Source organism: Lepidochelys kempii, chromosome 10 (genome assembly GCF_965140265.1).
Source record: "Lepidochelys kempii isolate rLepKem1 chromosome 10, rLepKem1.hap2, whole genome shotgun sequence".
Taxonomy (NCBI): domain Eukaryota; kingdom Metazoa; phylum Chordata; order Testudines; family Cheloniidae; genus Lepidochelys; species Lepidochelys kempii.
This window is the reverse complement of record NC_133265.1, coordinates 47,648,426-47,662,006: the sequence shown is the minus strand read 5'-3', so window position 1 is coordinate 47,662,006 and position 13,581 is coordinate 47,648,426. Positions and strand designations below refer to the sequence as shown.

At 47.7% G+C, this 13,581-nt stretch overlaps 1 protein-coding gene across 2 annotated transcripts in view; it reads right to left on the bottom strand.

Annotated features, from left to right (window-relative positions):
* Positions 1–451: 451 nt before the first annotated feature.
* Positions 452–13,581, bottom strand: part of PPCDC (phosphopantothenoylcysteine decarboxylase) — a 35,416-nt gene continuing 22,286 nt past the window's right edge. The window contains exons 3-5 of one of the 2 annotated variants that reach the window (XM_073303431.1): positions 9,438–9,566; positions 6,220–6,388; positions 452–1,118 (exon numbers count right to left, since the gene is read on the bottom strand). In XM_073303431.1, coding sequence (XP_073159532.1) covers positions 1,033–1,118; positions 6,220–6,388; positions 9,438–9,566 — 384 coding nt within the window. In that variant the 3' untranslated portion in view covers positions 452–1,032. Of the gene's footprint in view, positions 1,119–6,219; positions 6,389–9,437; positions 9,567–12,316; positions 12,369–13,170; positions 13,323–13,581 lie in introns of those variants that run through there. The other variant, XM_073303432.1, reaches the window with a different exon arrangement.

Below are 13,581 nucleotides of genomic sequence, written 5' to 3'. Positions count from 1 at the left end.
TTTCCTGTGATGTTAAAAAACAATAACATTCAAGTAATTTAGAAAGTGCACATCAGGCACCAAAAACATGCAAAGACTGAGTCAAACGGCCTTCAAATGTAAAATTGTACCCTTTTCCCATTATAGTTTCTTGGGGAAATATCAATAATATAGGGCTTCCTGCTGGAAAGGTGAAGACTAGAGCAGCTGCTATAGGAGCTTTCCAAAACCAGTGCTCTTACAACATTCACTACAGTGACTTTTAGTGGGAGGCTGGGAGCATTCCCATAATAAATATTTTTACACCAGTGGTGGGCAACCTGCAACCCGTCAGGGTAATCTGCTGGTGGACTGCGAGACAGTTTGTTTACATCGACCGTCCGCAGGAACAGCTGACCGCAGCTCCCAGTGGCCGTGGTTCACCGTTCCCAGCCAATGGGAGCTGTGGGAAGCAGTGGCCAGTACAGTTCATGGCCTCCACTTCCCGCAGCTCCCACTGGCTGGGAACGGTGAACCGCAGCCACTGGGAGCTGCAGGCAGCGATGCCTGCAGACGGTTGATGTAAACAAACAATCTCACAGCCCGCCAGCGGATTACCCTGACGGGTTGTTTGTGGCCCACAGGCCGCAGCTTGCCCACCACTGTTTTACACCATTCTCTTCTCTGACTCCTCTTGATGCTGGACATAGAGCAACTAAGAAATTCTCTTTTCAATGTTTCAAAAACTGTTCCATATAAAATACTCAGGATAAAGAGGCCTAGTATGATATAAGTCCCTCTCTATACAGATGTTTGTATGTGAACTGTGTATAAGGTATGGCAGACGGCCCCCACATAATCATATATAGAAACTTGACTTCAGTTTTGGACGGTCTATAATGATGTAAGAGGTTTTAATGTAAGAGCAGCTGATGGCACTGGATCCCAAACATCTTATTCTTTCAGTTGATGGCAATGTTCTTGGAGGCACATGCCATCTCAGCTCCCCATTGCTTTCATCCTCACACTGAAAAACTGTCAAGAAGGGGGGCAAACGTGATTTACATCAAGGAATCATCTCTGTGTCGGCAAGTCCCGCTCTGAAAGGATCACCTTCACCTTCTCCACAATGGTCCATACTTCCGCCATGGCACCTCGACCTGGAGAGCAAGGTCACACACAGTAAAACTCAGGTCCCAGGGAGGCTGCACAACTGCTAAGCATTGACATACCACAAGCCCTGCTGAAATTTGGCCTTGTTCCTTCCCATACACACAGCAATGCAATGTTCCAGTGTATTTTCTAACCAGTGCATTGCAGCGAGTTACACCAGATATGCTGGCAAGACAGAACAAGGCTAGTGTGAAGATCAGTTCCCACCATAGGCACCGACTTTTGCTCATGCCGGTGGGTGCTCGACCCCCCCATCTACCGTCTGCCCCGCCCCCATTCCAACCCCTTTCCCAAAGTCCCTGCCCCAACTCCACCCCCTCCCTGCCCCTATTCTGACTGCTTCCCCAAATCCCTGCCCCGGCCCCGCCTCTTCCCTGCCTCCTTCCCTGAGCGCACCATATTCCTGCTCCTCCTGGAGCTTGGCGGCAAGGTAGGTGGAGGACATGGCGCGCTCAGGGGAGGACGCAGAGGAGGAGGTGAGGTGGAGCGGGGAGGGGAGATTGGCTGCCGGTGGGTGCAGAGCACCCACTAATTTTTCCCTGTGGGTGCTCCAGCCCTGGAGCACCCATGGCATCGGCGCCTATGGCTCCCACTGCCAAACTCCAAGGGGCCAGACACTGCCACAAATTATGGGTCCTCATGAGTGGCCCACCTGATTCCCATAGTGGCCTGAATATCAGAAAGCAACTGTGTTCCATATGGGCAGGTGAAAAATACCCATGAACTAGCCACAGAGCCTCATCGATTCTCCAGGGTCTATGTGGATTGTGTGTCCTGGTTAAATGCCAATTGGTTGATTAAAAAAGTTGAGTAGAAATGACCAAAACAAATTAATGTGAGAATTTTTTTCATTTAACTTCTCATTTTGAAACCCAGAAACTTTATTTCTGTGTGAAATTGATGCAAAATGGCCGTTTTTTTCTATGTCAAAACCATGAACACTTTGTATTTTTGTACGCTTTCAATATACAATGAAATTAAGACTATTTTCAAGTGAAAATTGTCCTGACTTTGCTTTGGCTTGCATCCTGAACTAATTCTTGGAAATGTAAGGACAAGAACAAAACGTAAAAACTCTTCCTTTGGGATTGGTTACTTGCCAGATGTGCACTAAATCTTTCAGTGGAGATGTTGCTTTCACTCCTGAAGTCTTTTTTCATAGATTCATAAATATTCAGGCCTGAAGGGATCATTAGATAATCTAGTCTGACCTCCTGTCAAACACGGGTCATAGAATTTCATCCAGCTACTCCTAAATTTCGAGCAATAATTTGGTTTGACTAAAGCATATCTTCCAGAAAGGCATCCAGTCTTCATGTGAAGACTTCAAATGTGGAGAATCCACCACTTTCCTTAGTAGTTTGTTCCAAAGGTTAATCACTTTCACTGTTAAAAAAGTGTGCCTTATTTCTAATTTAAAATTTAATTACCTAATTTCTAGTTAGTTACCTAGTTCCTAATCAGAAATTAGTTACCTTAGACTTGCTTTAGGAAGGCCCCATAATTGTCAGCACCTGTTGGTGACTGATGGTTTTGAAAGAACAAAGGAACTATTTTCCTAAAAAGCTGAAAGAACCTTCATTCTCCACTAGGATTTTTCAGACTCATAATTCCCAACAAGTGAACTCCTGCTGGTGGACTGCATTGTAGATAAGGAATAGGCAGGCTTGTGTGTTAATCTCCATGCTGTCTAACCCTGAACAGATGGAGCAGCGCCCAACAGATATGGACAAGAGACATCCTCTTGGATTGCCTCCTTACCAGAGGCAACGTGTCGGAGGAGGGCACACGGGGTCACGTGCCCCCCAGATTTCTGCCTTCCATTTCCAGCCAGGCATCCACCAGCACTGGGGGGCTTGCAGGGCGGAGCCATCGCAGTCCAGAGGGCTCAGCAGAAGCAGCTGAGTCCTGGGGCTCTCCATGGAGGGACCATCCAGCTGGGCAGCACACTGGAACTGGGCAAGGCCACTGGAGCAGGTAGTGGCAGCAGGCAGGGAAGGGCCGTTGCTGGTGCCCGGCAGCAGAAAGCTGGGCTGGGGGGGACCAGCAGATCCATCCCTACCTTCCCTGAACCAGCTGCAGGTGCTGGGCACTGCAGGGGCTTCAGTGGCCACAAAGCCCAGCCAGAGGTGGCTCAGCAAGGGAGGAGCAGCGCCACATGTGGCTGCTGCTTTGGGCACAAAGCCTATTGGACAGAGCAGCCCCATGCTCCCTGGGGCCAGGGCCCAGGCCTGATAGAGGTGAAAAGAGGGCTCTAAGCCCCTGCCCATGGGGCTGCCAGGGAGCCTGCAAGTCCAGGGCGGGAACAGGCTGGAAATCACTCCCCAGACCCCACTCCAGCGCTTATCTGTGGGGCAAAGAGGCTCCCCATGCCAGCGCTGCACAGGGCTCTGGACAGCTTTGGTACATGCAGGGCACGTCTCCTCCTGGACCACGCTCTGTGTGCGAGGGTCTTGGGTTTTCCCGGAGTGCTGTCCTGGCCAGAGGCAGAGGGGAAGGAAGGAGTCCTCCGGGAAGGCTGCAGGTGTTCTGAGTGCTCTCGGGGGGGGGGGGGGGGGCTGGTTCTCCACACAGCAGCTGGGAGCGGGATACACCCTGCTGGCAATTTATGGAGAAGTAGCGGGGTTGGGGGCGGGGACAGCAAGAGGGAGAGCTGCGGGAGGAGGCAGAAGGAGGAGAGCATGCAAAGGAGACATGGGTGGGAAGCAGAGCCAACACATGGAGTGGTCAGGTCCCCCCTGAAACCTTTAAATTGTGCCTTCCACTATCAACAGTTACATGTCACCTCTGCTCCTTACAGTTCTGCATACAGAGCCATTAATCTTCATGATCCATAAATAACATTTCCAAGACCTGCCTGTGTTTTCCCAACTACTTCCATTTCACCTTTGGCAAGTCACATCTGGCCTTTTTAGCTGTGCAAACCTTGGTAAGCAGTGTGTCCTGAACCCACAAATTATTCATACAGGGTGAAGTCCACCCCGACACAAAACCTATGCACCTCTGAGAGACAATCACAAACAAAATAAGAAAACAAATAAAATAGTCATGAAACAGAAGAGAAACATTCTTCAGTTTAACCATGATGAAAAGCTTAGCTAGGTAGGCTCTGCTAAGAGCTCATGACACAGAATACTGGCTAAGCAGGATGAAAAGTGTAAGCATTAGGAAGTACTTTGCCTGAGTCAGCTGCTGCAGGCCAGTCTGTCTTACTGTCCCAGAAAGATTAAGCAATACAGTGATAAAAACACTTGAGCTCATCTGAGTATTGTTTATATTACAGCATCCATTGAGGGAGTGGAATCTGTTGGGAATTACAGATCCAAAAATCCGGGTGTAGACACGGTTAGAGACTTCTTGGGTCTAATAGGGGAGAGAAATTACAAGGGAAAGTAATTCAAGCAAAGACTGTGTGCTGACGCCCTTGCTAATACTGAGGTTTTGCCCCAATTCCAGCCATCAGTGGCCTGTCATCAGTGTAACTGCACCAACACAAACCTGTAGACTAGACAGGCAAAACACTGACTGGTGCAAATTGCAGCTTTCTTTTTCTACTCTACGGGTTTGAACCTTGCTGGCATCAACAAGTGGGATCAGAGCAAACTTCAGTGTGGACAAGACCCAAAAACCACAACTGTTTCTGGAGATGGAGGTGATTGATGGGTATAAGATATCAGTAGTGAGGGATACATAGGAACGATGGTCCAGTAGCTAGGGTGCTCGTTTGGGGGACCTGGCTTCAATTCCCTGCTCTGCCACAGACTTCCTGTGTGACTTTGGGTAAGTCATGGATCCTCTCTGTGCCTCAGTTCCCCACCGGTACAGTACAGATAACAACACTGTCCTACCTCACAGGGATGTGTGAGGATAAATACATAAAAGATTGCGAGGTGCTCAGATACCACCACGGTAACGGGGGATCTTAGTTAAATAGATAAAGGAAAAGACAAAAAAGGGAAGGCATGTTGATCCAGATGGCTTTTTGCCAAAGTCTATTGTGTGGTTTGACCTCGTTTGAGTATTTCCATTTACAGTAATCATGGACATGTGAGAAATTTGATGTGATGAGCTGTAAGAACCCTAGCAGAACAGTTATGGCCTGGTGTGTTTTTACTGATTTAAATAACTTACAAATCTGTTTATCCAACCACAAATGTATATTGGTATTCAGTTCCAAAAGGCCTCTCTTTCAGAGATGCACATTATTTACCTGAGAGATCAGGAGGTGTGAAAGCCAACCCTTACTCAGCAACCACAAAGACTATTTTTAAATGTGTCTTATTTTCCACAGATTTCTATGCACTGTGTCAATGCACACCATAGAGCTTGGTATCAAACTATAAAGCAAAGTTATTAAAATATTAACACAGATGTGCTTGTTCAAACATGATTCTATACAGGTGCTACAGCTGATTTTTTGTTACGAACAACATGCCAAAGAAACAGCTTTCCTTCTCTCTCCATATATGGCCCACATTACTATAGTATCTGAGTGCCTCCATTTTTTAATGTATCTATCCCTCACAACTCCCCTGTGAGACAGGGAAGTGCTACTGTCCTCTGTTATCCCCACTGGGGCACAGAGAGACTAGACCAATTCACACAGAAAACCTGTGGCAGAGCAGAGAATTGAATCTGGGTCTCTCAAGGCCCAGGATAGCATGCTAACCACTGGCCCATCCTTCCTCTCTCTCATGCTTTTATCATGAATTACTAGTTGGCAACATTTATTTTTCAAATCTTAGGTTGATTTGAGTTATTGAAGCTAAGATAAGCTAAACCCCTAACCCCAAATTCCTACTCCTGATTCTGCTTTGGATTCCTAGCATCTCACAGTGTCTGCATGAATTTTGAAAATTGGCAAGAAAAGAAATATTTTCTTCACGGCTGGTCTGAGACCCAATTTCAACACATTTCTGTAAACTTTGGCTATGGAGGGTTACAGCACACACTGTACTTGTTCACCTCAACCCAACACACTGAAGTTCACAGGATGAGAAGATTCTCTCACCGTCAGCGTAACATTTCCATGATCATCATAAGAGAAAGCACACAGGAAAGTAGCCAGAGGCCATGCTAAAGACTGACCTTCATCCCCACACACCAGCCTCTTCACCACACAAGGGATCTCCATGTAGCCAAAGTCCTTTAGTTGCTCCACCTGAAGAGCTGTAATAGGATGTTCCCACATGGCTGTGTTCATAGCAGGGCAGAACAGCAGGGGTTTTGTCATATCCCATGCGCGGATGACACAGGTCTGGGGGGAAAAAAAAAAAAGACAAGAAATCCAGCCCTAGCGTGTTTGTTGCCTTTCCTATTTGCATCTCCTATCATGCTGCTGCAGAAGCCCTTTGCCAAGCCGAAGGTACCCAAACTTTGCCCAGCCATGCTGGAAACTTGTCAGCAGCTTCCGGACTTGCAACCAATAGGCACTCAATGACATCAGATTGCAGCAGCCTCGTTTCTAATAGGGAAAAGGGGGCAGGGGTACAAAGAGTGCAAGTCCCAGAACAACATGCTTCATCTTTCCTTGAGTCAAGTGAGCAGCGCACTCAGATCCAGCTGGAACATTACAGTTGGCACAAGCCAACAGCCTCTTTGGGCTGCACCTCCCACAGTAAAGCTGAGGGTGGCCACAAACCATACCGTACAACTCTCTAGACCATATGTGAGGGAAGCCAGATGTACAGTCATTTTGCCTAAGTGCTGTGTCGACTGGATATGTCACTTTTGCAATCAAAAGAAGCATCCCATCTTCCATGGATGTAACTAGCATCAAGTACAAGAAACATGGCTGGCCTATATCAAAACATGCCCTCAGCTTCCCAGCCATCAAACAGCTCCTACATATTACAAGGGATCACATCAGAATCTACAGTGACAGAGTTTGCAGATCATTAATAGAGGGCGCAGTCAGTTCTCTGTCTGGCTTCTTGAACCAGCAAGATATTATCATGTCAGATAGGCAGACAGGGTTTGCTACAGCATCCTAAAGACAAAAGGACAAAATGAAGTTGCTCACCTTGTGCAGTAACGATGGTTCTTTGACATGCGTCTCCCTAGGCGTTCTCCACTGTAGGTGTATCTGCGCCCCCGCTCTTCTAATTGGAGATTTTAGGTAGCAGTGTCCATTCAGCCCACACATGCGCTCTCCCTCCCTCGTGGTCTGCCTAGAGGCTATCTAGTACTGCACAGGTGAACCCCCCTCAGGTCCTCCTCTACCACAAATCCCCTTATGGAGAACGCTAGAGGGAAGGAGGGTGAGTTGTGGAGCACCAATTGGGGGACACATCTCAAAGAACCATTGTTACCGCATAAAGTGAGTAACTTCCTCTTCTTCTTCACGTAGTGCCCCTAGGGGTGCTCCACTGCAAGTGACTTTACAGCAGCATCCCCCATGGAGGGCCGAGGCTTCGGAGTGGAGTCTGTTACTACAGAGAGCACTGTGGAGTCGAAGATGCCATCGGAGTGACAGCATAATATTCTGCAGAAGTGTGGGCAGAGGCCCAAGTCGCTGCTCTGCAGATTTCTGAGATAGGGACATCATTAAGGAATGCGACCAAGGTAGAAATTGACCTCGCAGAGTGCGTACGGATTCTAGATGGAGGAAACAGGGTGTGCCCTTGATAACAGTAATTAATGCAACTAGAGACCCATTTGGATAGTCTTTGAGTCAATACTAATGATGCAGATAAGGAAGAGACAACTGTTCACTCCGTTTGTCGCCAAAGACGGTTTGCTCGCGCGAACAGTTAGACAGCCTCGAGGAAAACCACGAGGGAGGGAGAACGCATGTATGGGCTGAACAGACACCACTACCTAAAATCGCTGATTAGAGGTGCAGGGGTGCAGATACACTTACAGTGGAGCACTCATTGGGACACTACTCAAAGAACAACTTGCATTTGTCCTTGGAATAGTATCTCGACTGTAGTCATCTTGTGTTCAGTAAACTTTTTATCTGTTGTTTTGTACTGTATGATGTGAACTTTCTCCAGTACAGGCAAAATCTAATTCTGTTAGGTCTGATCCCCTCCAAGCTTCCAAAGGAAACCATAAATGGCCTGTTTTGTACATCTATGCTATTTTATTTTCCTCCCAAAAAAGGATAGCAGTTGTAGAGTTGTAATCTTGTGTGTCACTGACCGATGGGATCTGTCTCCTGGGCCTTGTCATGCTCCTCCTGCTAAGCCGACACCTCCAGAGACATTCTACATGCTCACACAGATGAAGCCTGTCACTCCAGCTGTATTTTATTCATTTACGAGCACTGTGGTTTTCCTTAGCACTGGGGTTCAGCCACTCAGAGTTTCATGACCTGAATGGCACCTGTCCACACAAATTTCCTTTTGAGATTTTGTGTGCCTACATCCCTAGCTCCATCCACCCTCCACTCATTTTTGAGGGACACTGAACTGGTTACACCAGGGCTGCATGTGGAGATTTGCATTCTCTTTGAAGATTCCTTAGGTGCCTAAAAAATTCTGTGACCTTCCCTATCTAATGAGCACCTATCTCTGGTCCCAAAGCACTTGGGTGTACAGGGGGCTCTTGGGTAGTCTGTCTTACCCAAATGCAGGAGCTGACTCCCTTCTTCCACCACCGCAAGCTACTTGAGGTATCAGAAAACAGCACTGCCCAAAAAAAGACCTGTGGCTGAAACTGGAAGTGGCTGCAATGTGTGAGTGTGGGTGGGTGGATGTCCACGTTATGTTTTTAGGTGAGGGAGTGAGGACTAGCAGGAAGTAAACAAACTTATCTGATCTCACAGGTGTCTTTCCAGACTGCATCTAAAACACAGAAAGGAAGGGGAACTGGAGAGTGAGAAAGTGTGTGTGTGAGATAGAGAGAGACAGAGAGATGAAGAGGATATAAGGTGCAGGAGAGGAAGAAGAATCATGCATCAGGCAAAGGAGGAGGAGGAGGAAATATAGGGAAAGGGATGGCGGGTGAACACCATGAGAGAAGGGCCAGGGAGATGAAGAAGGATGTGGAGGGAGGGGGAGAGAGAGAGAGAGAGAGGTATAAGGAGGGAGGCATTGAAAAGAGCAGGCATTATTAATTATTATTATTATTAATAGTAGTATTTTAATGCCTCGAAGCCCTAGTGATGGATCCATGTCCCATTTCTCTAGGCACTGTACAAACACAGAACAATATGGTCCCTGCTCCAAAGAGCTTGCATGAAAAGGAAAACAGAATAGAGGCACAGTGGAAGAAATAGAGGAATGAGGAAATAGAGCATGAGAGATGTCCTCAGCCAGTATTCAGGGCAACTAATGGTCCAGATGCGGACAGTAACTCACCAGTAAGTTGTCACAGATGCCATTCGCTATTTTTGCAAGTGTATTTGCATCAAGAGGAGCCACTAGCATCAGGTCGGCCCAGCGCCTCAGGTCGATGTGGAGGATTGGGTCCGTACGCCCTTTCCACAGCTGTAGAAAACAGAGGAAGCTGGATCACTGAACCCTTCTGAGACAGTCACTCATACACAGAGCGCTTGGCACTGTACCAACCCCACATGCATAAATGCCATGTCAAACCATGGGGAAAGAGTAACATCCACATGGAACAAAGCCCAATCACAATGGGGCTCTGAGACAGCAGGGCTGCAGCTGCTTCTTCATATTTCACTCTTCTCTTGCTTCGCGCTTCCTATAGTTACTATTTATATTGTGGTAGCACCTAGAAACTCCAATCAAAGATCACAGCCTCATTGTGCTAGGCACCGTACAGATAAACATCAAGGAAACTGAGTGCTCCCTGAAGCAGTCTATCTACATGTCAGACATCTACATCACCCTGCATGCCAGCACAGGCTTCCCCATCACACTCACCACAGGGCACCTGTGAATCTCAGGAACAGCTAGAAAAGCTTCCTGAAAATTTTACCCTGGTGACTAGTCTGCTTTGAACAACCCTGGCCAAAACCCCATAGAATAGACCAGCTGGGGCCAGCTAGGTCTTTCTTGCTCCAACCTTTGTAACTCTGATCATTCTAGTTTACCCAGAAGGTTTATGCTGCCCTGGAAATTCTGTGTGACAGACATGGCGATTTCCTGCAATATCCTGAGCAAACTTTGCTGAATTAATTTAAACCCTATTGAATTAAGTTTAAGTATCTTTGGAGCCCTTCGTATTAAAAATCCAATATGTATGTATTATTGTGGGATTGTATGTATCTTCACTAGGGTGGAGACTTGTAAACCTTGGGAAATGTTGTGAACTTCAAAGGACTATTTTAAACAAAGTTAAGTGGGGTTCCTCAGAAGTATCTGGGGGAAGATATATAGGTCACAGTTCAGTGCAACTGCCCCTGTATTCGCCCTCTATGATCCAGCAAAGGAAACCCACTCTCAGGCTTCCAGATCCCCAGCCACAGCCTCTCTTGGTTGGAGACACACATCTCTCTCCCTCCTGACTGGGGTTTTTCCAGACTGCACAGCTCTCTGCCTACACTGTGAATTCCCCAGCAAGTCAGACTGCCTAAGCTAGCCTGCTTTGCCTTTGCCTCAGCAAACAGTGTAATTGCCGATAGGTATAAATTACAAAACGGCTTGTCCTAAGCAAGTACATTTATTCTTAAGGTGAAAGCACTACAGAGAAAACATATTAAAAAAGTTAAAGAAACTACACATATGCTGCATACTAATCAGCTTACCGGAGATCACCTCAATTCCAACAAGGGCTCTGACATGTCGTTGGTCCTTCAAATTCCACCATGGGGGTTTTCTGTGGTCACAAGTTCATACTGGCAGTTAGCTCAGAACAAGCACAGCCTGAATCTGAGAGTCACCCCTTTACACAGTTTGGGTCTTTGATCTGCAGAGACCGTGAATACTAAGTAGCCAGACAGTGGTCCCCTCCTCAGGATGAAGCTTCAAAAGGCTGGGTCTCTGTACAGCCAGAAGTAGTCATTTGCATTTACCAATCTGCGGGTATTTCCTAGAACCCCACTTATATTTGTTTGTCTGGCACATTGCTTAAAATATTCCTCTGAAGCTCATAACATTTCCCAAGTTTTACACTGGCCATGTCTCCCCCAGAAGAAGTTACATACAATCCCACAATAAAACAAACTTCACATTTAAAATACAATAGACTGCAAACATACTTAAACTTAATTCAAAAAGATTTAACTTAATCCAATCAGGTTTGTCCTGGATATTGCAGGAAATTGCTATATCTGTCACATCTGACCTCCATGGAGCATCTGAGCTGGTAAAATGTCAAGAGAAGCAGCAAATGAGATGATGTGTCTTACCTCCAGAGACCAGGCACAACCACAGGCCAGTGAGAGGTGTGCATCAGGGCCACAAACTGCTCACTCTATGAGTCACACACAACCACAACAAAGAGGCAGCATCCGGAATAACTAGTGCTCCCCACCCTTCCCAAAGTAGAGCTCTTCACTCTCTTTTTAGTTTTTAAGTACATTAAAGAGTCTCGCTTTCTTTTTAAAATAACTTTTTGTATTTCATTCTTCTGGAGCCAGGCAGGGCCATCCCTAGCCATTCTTCTGGAGCCAGGCAGGGCTATCCCTAGCCATTCTAGGGCGGGGGGGAGGGAAAGGGTGTGTGGCTCCAGGCCTCTGCGGGGAGGGGGGGGCTGGCTCGGGGGGCAGGAAGGAACCGCCCCCCAGCACTCACCGGCGGTTGCTGCACTTCCCGCCGCTGGTGAGTGCAGGCCAGACCCTGCTGCAGTCCTCAGGGGCTGGGACAGAGCAGGGGTGGGGCTGGGTCGGAGCAGGGGTGGGAAGAGGCGGGGGCCATGGGGAAGAGGCGGAGCCCTACACAGCTGTGTACTTTGCATATGGGTAGGAATGGCCCTGGAGCCACGTATAATGCAAGCAGGAGCTGTGCAGGCTCCTCTCACACAGCTCTGTCAATGCACCTCAGTCCTGACCTGCAACACCCCTTGCCCAGCTCTGCCAATGCATCTTAATCCTGATCTGCAACATTCCCTGGTATTTCAGTACTGCAAGCCCATATGGCACAGCCAATGCACCTCAGTTCTGACCTGCAGCTCCCCTGCTATTCCAGACCTGAGCCGCAACAGAGCTCTGCCAATGAACCACAATGATCTCTGAAATGACTGGAAAACTTTCTGTTCATTCCCACTAACATGCCTTTCTGTGAAGGAAAGCAACATATGCTTGTGGGTGCAAAAACAGAGGACTGCTTACATGGTGATGAGCAGGTCTTCTTGTACTCACTCAAGGTGGGAGAACTGCAAAGCTGAGAGAAGGGAGATGCAGAGAATAGAATGTGGGTATTTATTCAACCACCCCTTTGCAGTTAGGGTACCTCAAAGTGCTTTAGAAAGCACTGGACAAACAGCAGCCATTCTGCACTTGGCAACAATTCACACACTGTCTGGAACAGGAGAAGCTGGTTGACAGACTAAGGGCATGTTAAGAAGTCTGAACAGCCAGAATATCCCTTACTCTGACTGAAAAGTGCACTGGGAACTTTAGCTCACAGAGAACCAGCAGAGATAAGCCAAAGAGATTTTGGGGTATGTCTATACTGGCAGTTACATCACCAGCAGTTACAGCGCCACTCAGAGAGTGCTGAAGGGAAACCGCTGTTGTGTGTTCACACTATCGGTTGCCTGTGCAATAGCATGTTCACACTTGGGGCACTTGCAGCAGTATTCAGAGCGGTGCACTCTGGGCAGCTATCCCACAGAGCATCTCTTCCTCTTCTGCCACTAACAGCTGTGGTAAGACGGATGGGGTTGCGGGGCATCCTGGGTCCTGTCCCAATGCCCCAGTATGCATTGCTTTGCATCCCAGCAATCCCTGTGCTGCCGTCTGCATTTGGTGCCATCTTTCAACAGTTTGTGTACTGCGCGCTCTGCCTCTTCTGTCTGCAGGAATGGATCACGCATTGTTGACCAGCATGCTCTCACTAACACGTCATGAATGGCTGTGGAGTTATTCCTTAAACTACAAAGGCAAGAGGAGTTTGACATTGATCTCGCCACGTGTGGTAGCTACGACACAAGATTGCTTGTAGCATTCATGGAGGTACTGACCACATTGGAACGCTGCTTCTGGGCTCAGGAAACAAGCACTGAGTAGTGGGATCACATCGTCATGCACATCTGGGATGACGAGCAGTGGCTGCAGAACTTTCGGATGAGGAAAGCCACATTCATGGGACTCTGTGATGAGCTCCCCCCCAGCCCTGTGGTGCAAGGACACGAGAATGAGAGCTGCCCTGTTGCTGGAGAAGCACGTGGCAATTGCACTGTGGAAGCTAGCTACTCCAGACTGCTACCAATCAGTTGCTAACTAGTTCGGAGAGGGAAAGTTGACCGTTGGACTCGTGTTGATGGAAATGTGCAGGGCCGTTAATCGCATCCTGCTCTGAAAGACTGTGACTCTGGGCAACGTGCGTGACATTGTGGATGGCTTTCCACAAATGGGCTTCCCTAACTGTGGAG